This window comes from Bactrocera oleae, chromosome 5 (assembly GCF_042242935.1).
Source record: "Bactrocera oleae isolate idBacOlea1 chromosome 5, idBacOlea1, whole genome shotgun sequence".
In the NCBI taxonomy this organism is placed as follows: domain Eukaryota; kingdom Metazoa; phylum Arthropoda; class Insecta; order Diptera; family Tephritidae; genus Bactrocera; species Bactrocera oleae.
Window position 1 is genome coordinate 66,248,011 of NC_091539.1, and position 12,215 is coordinate 66,260,225.

The 12,215-nt window shown below is 32.0% G+C and overlaps 1 protein-coding gene across 1 annotated transcript in view; it reads right to left on the bottom strand.

Annotated features, from left to right (window-relative positions):
• Positions 1 to 12,215, bottom strand: part of LOC106624508 (gastrin/cholecystokinin type B receptor) — a 66,372-nt gene that overhangs the window by 11,266 nt on the left and 42,891 nt on the right. The window contains exons 2-3 of the mRNA XM_036366581.2: positions 5,244 to 5,441; positions 3,617 to 4,138 (exon numbers count right to left, since the gene is read on the bottom strand). Coding sequence (XP_036222474.2) covers positions 3,617 to 4,138; positions 5,244 to 5,441 — 720 coding nt within the window. The remainder of the gene's footprint in view (positions 1 to 3,616; positions 4,139 to 5,243; positions 5,442 to 12,215) is intronic.

Consider the following 12,215-nt stretch of genomic DNA (forward strand, 5'->3'; position numbering starts at 1 on the left):
TATTTCAAAAACAATTATAATGAATATATTTTACCATATTCTAATATATTCGCCTAAATTAATACATTTTTGGAAAAACCGACACCGACATTCATAAATTGTCTCGGTAAATATAAAATCTAAACATTTTATTTACTAAAACGCTTCTGTATTCCAATTCTCTCGAAAATTCTTTAATTTAGAAATAGTATTTGCAAAGCAGCCAATATCAAAAAGTAGTAAAATAATATTAAGATTTAAACATCAATATCAATAAATAATAACCAAATATACACATACAAACAAACAAATGATATTTGAATGGAGCATAAAAGCGGCTTTTGAAAACTATTATTTACACTAGTCCAATACATGTGTATGTTTATATTATGAATTTACAGGCAAACTAATACTATACTTTGAAATATGAATTTAAAATAGCTAACATAGAAGGCACTTTTTCTGTCATTTAAGTACATATTCGCAGCCACAAAAGAATTCAAAACCAGAAAAGCAAACTATATACATTAATTTAGATACCCTCTAAAAGTTATAACTTTGCGAAAATGTTCAAGATACTTTTTGTAGAATATCTTTTTGGAATATTTCAATAAGAAAATCAAAGGTTGGCAGTTTCAGTTTTAGACCATACACGAAACGTTTAAGCATAAGTTCCAAATAAAATAAAAAAATTGTCAATAATTCATAATCTGTATTAAACTAAAATGAATTAAGATAAAATAGGTGAAATATTAAAATATATGTAATAAATATTTCTTAACTGGTACCCCTCAGGATTGCAAATAATGCATTAAAAAATAATTGAATTAACATTTGAATAACATTTTTTTTATTTTGTAATTCCAAAAACCGGATTGAACAATAAAAAACAAGAAACTTAATCCATACATAAAAACATTTGACCAATACAATAAGGAAAAACTATGATTTTTCAGTTGTCCGGATTTCACTATCCGCTACTGTATATAGAATTAAAAAAATAAATTGTTTTGGAATCAACATTTTTTCGCGTTTGCTTACTTCGTGTTCAACTATTTTAAACTAGAGTTCGCACAAAGCCATCATCTTCAATACCTTAGAGCACTGGTCGGCAAACTTACACATTCAAATAAAAAAAACTTTTAATTTTTATCTCAAACATATTGGCTTAAAAATCTAATTTTTAAGCCCAACATCGGAATTAAAGAATAAAAATTACATTCTTAATTCAAGATGTTTAGATAAAAATATCTAAAATCTAATTTTTGTTTAAAAAATTTTGAATTAAAAAATTCACAACGCTGCTCTCTTTTTATCTTATATTTTCCATTCAACCTTTTATTAGATTACTGCAATTTATCTGGAATTTTTTACCTGTCAGTTTTGCAGATAGGTGGCAATATTCTGAATTTATGTTTTTCCTTTGTGTCAAACCACTTGAAATATTATTCGAATTTCTCATTATTCGCAGAGGTTTTTACTGAATATGCTATATTTGCTATATTTGTGAGATTATGTTGGGGGAAAAATATAACAGATAAACAGATATGGTATGCTTTCATTCCTACCAGTTTTCAGGTGTTTTAATTTCATCTCTTTTTCATCCAAAGCTACTGTCTAAGCGATTAATGAGGCCGAACTCTTAAAGTAATTTAAATTACCTCAACTTCAAGTATTTAAATGAAGAGCCATATTTACGAACGTATTGATTTACCGAGACAATAATTGCCAAAATTCCCGCCTCTCTATTTATAGACGAAATGCTTTGTAAATTAAGCCGTACACTGGTTTCCACCTACCAAAGCATTGGGTGGCCTCTTAGACGCTAAAATTAGCGTTATTATTAACCACCTTTGCAGAGGACTATAGCAATGCACACTGAGAAGGAAAACCAGCTCAAAATGTCGGTTTAATGATCAGCCTGTTAATCACTTATTTTCATGCCCCACTTACTCCAAACATATTTCTCAACGTGTACTTATATAATATAACAAAAATAACTGCAGCAGCGCTAAATTATAAATAAACTCATAGATTTAAGCCAAAAATGTTAAAAAAGCATAAAAAGTTGAGTTTCGATTAAGATAAAAGTATATTTTTACATATGTATATATAAAGTTACATATTTTATAAGATGTATCAGGTATTTACGCAAGCGTCGTATTGATTAATGTACTCGTACTTTTAATGATGATTTAGTATGACATAATTAAATGAAGGATCTAGCTTAAATATTACAGCTTTCAGAGTGGGCGGTAAAAACGTGCAGAGAGGTCAATAATAATAAAAAATCAGAAGAAACATTTGTCTGAAATTAAAAACATCTTAGGTATAAGTTAATATTGATAGAATCCATAGAGCAATCAAGTTTTAGAGAAGATAGAGAATTTTTCTAATATAAAGTAAAGCATTTTCCGTTGTAGCTTCTTTTTTCAAATTTGAAATCAGCTTTATCCTAAGTAAATGTTTAATATTATGCTACAGCAACAATCAACTATTGTATAATTACAATGATTTTGTGGAAATGCCAGAGCTAATAGTATTAAATCTATCTTGCGATAAAATAAAAATATTCTATGAAAATTAGAAAAAGTCAAGAATAATCTTTAGCAGATGTTTTTAAAAATTTCAATGATTTTTTTTTTTATTTATATGTATTAAACCGATAAGCTATTTATCGCATGCGACAAAATGATAGTAACGTCTATGCAATTGTTCAAATGTCGCATGCAATAAAAAAAATTTTCTTTGCAATAACACAGTAGCAATAGCTTACTGGCATTTCTTCTTGCTTTCCTTTTATTGTGGCATTTATTTAGACATTGAAAATATATATATATATGAAACTGGTTGGTTAAAGAGTAAGACAATATGGTAGCAGATCTTGCTGAATTTCAATTGAAAGAAAATTTATTAAAGAAATGAAACAAATATTTAATATTAAACAAAATATTAAAATTAATATAAAATTTATTATTAAATATTTTTTTATATTTAAAAATATTTGCGGATACAAAATATAAAAAAAATGGCGAAACGTTAAGAAACATTTTTTATATCGCAAATCGCTGTTAAATCGACACAATACTCACATAAGAGCACTGTTAAAAAAAGGGACTATAAATTATACGTGACCTGGCTTTGGAAATAGCGCAAATCATCAGTTAGCATTCTACGTTTCGTTCCGTATCCATAACAATGCGAAAATAGAAAAAACAAAAACGAAAAAAAAACAGCAAAAAATTGGAAAATGGAAACCTCATTCCATGTTTCCGCCCACAATACGCTTCTAAGCACACGACGCGCTTGAAGCTTAAATATTTGGCTGTTTCCATTTTCCACCACAAATTAAAAGGATTTTCACAGCTTTCGGCAACGGCACTCTGGAGTGCTATCGCGCTACCTTCGCTTGCTTTATTTGCCTCCTTCACTCACACCAACGCATCAACATCACATGTGACACATCACACCTGTGCCTATTAGGCCACCACCGCGTATGCGTAACATGCAATTAAATAAAACCAAAAACCCAAATCAAATGCAATCAGATGTGTTAAAGAGCACAAATACACATAGGCATTTGTTTATCCATGTACGAATGTAATTGTGTTGGTGTGATTGTGTGTATTTTACTTACCGTAGCATGGTTGGTTCGGTTCGCTGTATTGTTTTTGTTGTTCCTGCATTGATTGTTGTTGTAATTGACGGCACTGTGATTTCGATTTTTTCATCGCATTGTGTTGTTGTTGCTGTTCATCCAAATCATCAACGCTGCTGCTACAAGCGCTGCGCCCACGTACACGAAACGATACATTGAATTGAAATCGACTCGTTGTTTTCTTTGTCGTTGTTGCTGTTGTAGTCAATGTTGCGGCGGGATTTGGTACCAAAGCGGTAGTAAAAGTTTCCAGCTCACTGCACAATTTTCCACCACCACCACCACCGGCACCGCTGCCACCTGCCACAATCGGTGCGACACTGCCAAAAATCATGGCACGTTCATTCTGCATGCCCACATAGAGCGTGCGTGTTATTAGCATATAAGCGAAGCTGAGTATCAGCAATGGCAATACCAATAAAACGAGATCCAGAAAAATGTTGTAGGAGCGCTCGTAGACGACGCTGTCTGCGGGCCATTGTTCACGGCATTTGCGTAGACCTGCAAGTATCACAACAAAAAAAAAAGTAGAAATCAATAAGAAACGTTAACTTTGATTGCTCTGCAGCTATATACCCTTCACAGTTGCTTTTATTATAGCATAAAATGTTATAAAAATATTTTTATCAGATAGTTTGTTTGACAGCTATATGCTATAGAGGTCCGATCTGAACAATATATTCAGAGAAGGTAGCGTTGTCTTGGACAATAATTAATGACGAATTTCATGAAGATATATTGTCAAATAGAGATATTTTTCATACAAGCGCCTGATGTCGATCGGTCAGTTTGTATGGCAGTTATATACAATAGTGATACAATATCGATGTTTCAGACAAATGATTAACTCCTTGAGGAGAAACAGGCGTGTGTAAAATTTCAGATCGATAACACCCAAACTGTGCAACTAGTTCGCGCATATACATACTGATTTATATACAAATGGTACTTTATAGTTTCTTAGACTTTTTCTTTGGGGTGTTACAAACTTCGTGACAAACTTAATATACCCTGTTCAAGGTATAAAATTGGCAAACACATAAATTTATACAGGGAGTGAAAATAAATTTGAGTAAGCACAAGGAATAAATAAATTGACGACGAAATACTTCAAATAACAGAGTTGTTATTCCCTATTATTGTGTTATTTGCGCTGTACTAGAATCTAAGATGTGCGCCAGAAATGTAAATACAACAAATAATGTCCTTGATATCTTACTGTGGAGGATTGTAGTAGAGAAATCCGCCATTGCTAGCAATCAGCCGCTTTAGTCGCTTGGCATTTTGATCGTTAAATTTTCTTAAGTCACTTAAATAGCAATATTACAAAATGGCAAAATATGTGTAAAGTCATAAAATTAGAAGCCGTCGGCAGCGCGCCTTTTCGTCTTCTATATATAATATAATATTAAAAAGTTACTCATACGCCATGGTGGGTGCACACAAACAGTTCGCATTTGAGCACCAGCTTTGTAGGCAAATAAAATTGTGTACGCGTACAGCTCTTTCCACTTCCACTCTCCCTTACACACTCTCCCACAGTGTTCTCTGTTTACCTTCTCTCATCTTATTTCTGCTTAAAATTATGTAATAAACATTTACATACCCTGGCTGGTCGGCATCAATTGACTAAATATCGCTATGGGCGTCATGCAAATAAGACTGCATACCCAAATGGAGCCGATAATGCGATAGGCATGATTGAGCGTTTGCCATGCGCGCGATCTAAGCGGATGACAGATGGCATAGTAGCGTTCGCAGGATATGGCGACGAGCGTCCATGAGGAGACAGCCACGGAAATCGCTATAAATAAAGAGAGGCATAAAATCGTTGATGAAATGTAGGAATTAATGAAGAAATGATGTTGAATTTAATTATGGAGATATTTATATGCTGTTATAAAAATCATGATAAGTGCTATCTATATTTGAGCAGTCTGTTAACATGCTTTTTTATGTATACATACATACATACATATACGTAGATATATATGTGTGAGAGGCTGAGGGTATGAAGAAGTTTATTATTCCTTAAAGGGACTGCAGCGGCGCAATTATAGGCGTGTTAATATACAATGAATAAAGATAGGAGACATTGTGGGATATAAAGCGTGGATGGCTTTTATGATTTTATTTTAGGCTTTTGGTTTTGGTTTTGGGTTTTTTACTTATTGACGGATTAATTATGGTTTGCCCGACAGCGTTTGGTGCAATCAGACCTGACAATTTATTAGTTTAATTAAAACTTATAAATTGTGATGACTAATTAGGAAAAGCTGTTGGTTATTGCAAGAAATATTTATAGTCTATTAGCGAAAGTGTGCCACTACATTAATGTCTAATTTTGAGAATTTTATCAAAAAGTTCTACAATAGATTTATTAAAAATGTACATATTTTCAAATACCTTTCCTCAAACTGTCGAACAGGGTTTTTAGTCTAGAATTAAAAAAAAGTGTTTTTGTCAAATTTCATTAGTTTATATATTCAAAAATATATTTCTGAAAGGAGCTTCCAAAATCAAATTTATTTTCAATGTAGCGTCATGGCAGCTCAACCAACTTAGTCTTACCTGAAAACTTTAAACACGTTTTCCGTTACGGTATACACAATATCTACAGTTCTAATTAGGAGATTTTCTTGAATCTTGACATGAACATTCTTTACATATTCCTCCATGGTATGATATCAGCTATAAATTTCTAATCACTAATGTTTTTTGAAAATTCGAAAAAGTTACAAAATTTGCGAAAAAATCTACCCTTTTTTTTAGACTATTTGTCATTTTATGAAAAAGAACAATTGCAAAGATTAGAAATCTGGCATTGCTGTATTTTCACAAAGGTTCATATAACACAAAGGTATAAATCAAGACGACGAAAATTCGGCTACGATCCCTTTCTAACCCTAGGAGTATAACTTTGTACATTTTTTTTGTTTTTATTTTAATATGTGTACTCTTAATACATGAATAAACAAATCATAAAAAAAACATTCAAAAAATTCTTTATATACTTAAATTTATGTTTGTGAAAGCCTGTGAGAGAGAGAGTTAGGTCTTTTATGAGCGCGCTAAATTGGCCAAACCTTATAAATAAAAAACAAAACTGCATACTACAGCTTTTTAAACCAGAAGACAGACTACTTATATAGATTTGAGGTGTTATTTGATAATTTTCTTAATACATCGAAAAAAAACCAAATGGGTTTTAAATCTTTATAAATAGTTGAACATGATAACTCACAATAAATTTAAAATTTCGCCAAAATCGGATTTAGATGCATTGCCAAATATAGTATTCTAATATTCAAATATTTGCAATTTGGTTTAGTGTAATCGGTTAAATCGGAAATAATTACATAACTATTCAAATTAAAATGTTTCTCATTATAATTAATTGTGAAATGTACGTTAATGTACTTTATGCATTAAAATTAATTTAATTAATAAAATCAAATATGCCATTGAACATAAATTCATTCCAATACAATGCTAATTTGCTACTTTTGCTTAAGCCAGCTTTAAGTTGGTTATGTAACTAATTATACAAATATATTATTATTATATATGTATGGCTTTGCTTACTCTTATGAATTCAAATTCTAAATTTACTTAAATAATTAAAGTCTAATAAACCACTTAAAATTAACAGTCTAAACTAATTTAGACCGAATGAAGTGTTGAATCAAATATTAAAACAGAATTTTCTCAACAACACCCGAGGTTGTTTGCACACGTTGAACTGGCAATTGATTAGAAACTTCCACTAAATTAACATGATTGCCTAACTCTTGATTATACGCCTTTATACTACCATATGCGAGTATATGTATGCTGTAGCTATATAGGTGTCTACACATGAATGCGTTTTGCCGTAATCACCACATAGAAATTCGAACTGTAACAGGAGTTGGGCCGGAAGAGTCTATACCAGAATTTCCTAAAAGGGGGCTTAATAGATTTTTACAGGTCAAATATCTTAGTGCATTCAAATGCGTATCTCAAGTTGAAATCAAGTGTAATACTTGTATTTCTGCACAATTTTTGGAGCCTTATATGGAAAAAAGCCGATTATCGTGTGCAATTAGTTAGTTCTAAAATAATTTTCAACGATTCTCTATCTGTAAGTACTTACGTATATGTGTGTTATAAATATTATATATTTTAGTCTTACATATGTTATACTTATATACTTAGTATATTCTATTAAATTTCCACTAACACATCCCTTGTAGGGAAGCATTTTACTGACACGGTCACTATATTTACTGCATTTTAGTTGCGCAATAACCTACAGTCAGCAAATGCCACGTTCATAAGCACAGCAATTTTCCACTCAAAATTCTTCATTTGCATAACATGTATGTATACCTACTTGTATATAAATTGCGAAATGTTTAGATGCACTTGCAAGCCAAACAGCTCAGTCAAGAGTGGAGTTCACTATATGGTATATATGTAATTGTGTGTATTAGTTTAGTATTATATGGTAAATGTTTTACAAATATTTCTTGTGTATGACACTTGGCTCTGGTTATTAAAGTACGCTGATATAAATATGAGAATATGTTAGAAATATTTTGAATTTAATTAAGTGTATGCCATTTACTCAATAATAACAAGATTTTTGCTCTAACTGCTTTGAATTTAATAATTTTATTTAAGCTGCTGCAATTTCATAAAATAAATTATATTTAATAATTAAATTGTCTATTAAAAGTTAGTTTTTCTGACACGTTGCTACATAAATATTTTTATTTAATTTTTCATAATATTAACGATAGAATTTAATATTCTTTTTGAAAGTACTTTGAATAAATGTCTTCTATAGCTAAATCCAAGTATTGCAGAAACTTTTTAAAGCCGACAGAGGTAAATTATGATTTTCTTCATCATGTTTTACAAACAATCCTTAGCGTGTCTTTAGAAACTTTGAACAATTTTATTCGATTGGGATTAAGTACACATTTGAAAATAGAAATTAGTTTTTACAAAATGAAACGAAATAATCAAGCATTATTGGCACGTGGCTTTTGGTGATTTTGATGACGATCACCAAAAAAAAAAGTTAAAAACGACAATACTATTTAGTAAAATGCAAATTTATTCCTTCCGCTTGTAGATACGAAAATTTGGGTTGACGATGTGCCTATAACAATATTTGTCAAAGAGTTTAAGAGTTTTATCATAGAATATCTAGGAAATAAGTTGTTTAGTACAAGTATACTCCAATCTCTTCTTTATTTGAGCTTATACGTTTGTTTTAACTATTATTTGTCTGAGAATTTAATATATATTTAATGTGTTCAAATAAATGTAAACAGATAAGCAGAACAAACAAGGAAAATAACATTTCTAAGTTTTTTTGTGACTGCCGTTTAAAGTAATTCCAAGTAAGCTGCATGTGCATTGTTATTGAAAAGTATTAAGAAACTTCTTTCAGGACTTGTGAACTTTTCAATAACTTGTTTGTTGTAAGAGGGAGTCACTTCCTCCTTCTTGAAAACGACGCTGCAGGTATGTGTACGAAATTTTGTGAAAACCAATTCTGCGCACATGGCTTTTGTTGCCTTTTCGGTTAACCAGAAAATAAATATATTTCTGAGTTTACACGTGCGTACTCGTGCAGTGCACAATGCATGGAAGTGGGAATGAAAATGTATCAGCGGGAATGCATACTACAAAAGAGAGCGAGTCCCTGTAAGGAAATGCAATACAGCTTGGCAGGAAAAGGAGTAAAGATTTCAGTCAAAAAGGCGCCTCGGGTTTTAAATGAGGTATTATTTTCCTATTCTACTACGATGCCCGCTTCCTTTGGCTCAAGAACAGCTAAGTACTTAGATTGGTTCGGTTCTAACATAGCACTATATGAGTACATATTTTATGAAGATCAATAGACAAAATGGCAGAAGAGGAATCGTAAAATTGTGGTTGCGGGGGTCAGCTCTTGGGAAAACGGTTCAAACACGATTGTCGCTCACATTTTTCTGAGATAAATATCTGATGTCTTTTGGATATTTATAGTATATTGCAGTAGATAAAAAAAGCTTTTCTTTAATGTAGCCAAATATTGTTCGTGGTTTAACGATCTCAATCAATACAAAATTTGTTTATTCAAATTAAAAGGAAACATATTTTAGGTGCTCCATACTATTTTGTTTGGAGCGTAGTTTCGTGAAGAATCTCGATCTTTCTCGAATTTTGGAGAGCACTTTGTTATATATAGATTAAGCTTTACGTGTATTTTGGTCATATCGAGAACAATATAGCTGTAATTTTTATAGAATGTACTCGAACTCCTCATAAATTGTACGCTAATGAAAGATAAGACTGTACTGCGAGAGAATGATTTTTTATACCACATGAGTTCAGATAATTCTTAGTATCCTAAATAATAAATCACTTTCCACTTCTATTACCAAACAACTAGTTATGGTCGAATTGGCCCTGAGCAATTAGTTTGGGTTCAAAAATAAAAATATTTTGCTAGTCACCCTAAGTTTTTCCAAATCTCTGTATAAAATTTATAATATTTTCGTATCATCGTGAGCAGTTGTAAATTCTTTTTTTGGGTAGTACTGAGGTAAAGTTTTGTAAAACTTTATCCGGTTCTCCCAAGAGGGTGTGCATGCCGACAAAGAGAATAAGCACATATCAGCTTTACATAATAATAATTCTGTATGTTGCATGTGTAGCGTTACACAAGATTATTTGTATGTATGGCTGTACATATGCTCAGCGTTATTCGTGACCAACTCTAAGCCTAATAATGAGTTTTTGCGGCGACAAACAAACCAATTCACTTTTCCAGCTTTTTGCAGCTAAATGCCCGCCAAACCTGTGGTGAACCGGCTACAAGTCATCCTCTAAAGATACTTGTAGTTACATAATATGTATACATACTATATATGATGTATATGTTTATTAAGGTAAATGTATGTATACTAGGGTATCCGTTATGTCAAAAGTTAGTTTTTTTTCAGTTTTCACTTTAAAAAAGTATGAGCTCCTTACCTCATTGCATCAAATATGTATTGTATATTGACGTTCATACAGTGCACCATGTCGTATGAGTAACACAAAATTTATAAGGCATTCGTCGGAATGATCTGGTCTCTTGATGTATACTTTAACTACGTATAACTTTTGAAGAAATGTTTTGTGAAAAAAAAATATTAAAAGCTGTTTTATAGAACGCAAAATTTTGCATTAGAATATATTTTATTCAAAGTTGTAGATTTAGTTCCTTAATGCAAAAAATAAAAAAGCCCATATTAAATTCATGGGAAAAGAAATATGCTTTGGGGACCGTTTCAAATAGAAAAATAAAGCACTTGTTTACATTGGATAATCTTTTTAATGCAAAACCAGAAACCTGAGTAGGCGTCTACAAAAAAAAAACCTACCTAAAAAATAACGGACACCCTAATATAAATATTTTGTATAGGAAATGCTTGTAGCCATACGCATACAAAAGTAAATAAATACGTTGCAGGGTAAATATATGAAATGAATTCTAATTTTCGACCGCAAGTGCAAAATTTAATTAAAAGCGAGTAGCTGCTGTTTCACCGAAAGAATTTAGCAAATTTTGGCAATTTCGAATTTATGAAAAACGATTTGGATTAGATTTTATGAAAACCAAAGCGACAGGGCAACTTCCCTCTCCCCACCCTCTATTAATATGTTGGTATGTAAGGACAAAGGCAGTGGCAGACGTCAAGTGCCTAATGGTAGTTGTGAGGTAAGTTCAGTTTGAATTGTATTTTGATATTGTAGTTGTTGTTGTGTGTATCAGCTGTCCTCAAATTACAAGTAAGCGCCGCAGTAGTTAAGCACCAAAGACGTGCGTTTGTTCGCCTCTCTTTGTGTGTTTGTTCGATTCTGAATGTGTCTCATGTTGTTTGTGTTTTGTTTTTGTTATTTTTTTGATTGTTTTTGTTGTATTGTTGTTTTTGTTGTGTATTGTTGCTTTTCATTTTGTTATGAAAATCGAATTAGCGCTGTTACCGCACAAGCCACCACTTATTTAGTCCTGATTATCAACACATTAACATCACGCCATCGTACAAGTATATCTAATACTTCCACACACACATGCACACTTATATGTTTGTACCGGCATATTGACACATTTCAGTTTACGCTTCAGAGTTGTGAGAGTCACGCAGCTGTTGTCGGTGCGCCTTTGTGCCACTCCACCGAATGGAACTTGTAGTCAGCGTGTGAAGAGCGAGCAGAGCATAAACTCTCGGTGCTGACTTTTATCCGACTTAAACGCTTTCACATATATTATTAACGTTTAGCACCTTCGATTATACATCGAGTTATAAATAAATAACTACAGCACCGAAGTGCACCTTTCATCAGGTGCTTTAATGCGGATAACGGTAAATAAAAGTGTGGGCAGCAACAACAGTCGCTAACACATTTATGGTGATTGCGCAGACTTGTTGATTAAATTATCTTTCGCACGCTAAGTTGGAAGTTACGACCGAATACACAGCACGGTTGTATGAATGTATGTGTGCGCGTCTTTATGTAAAGCTTAACAGATTCAAGCGCGCAATTTCATGCA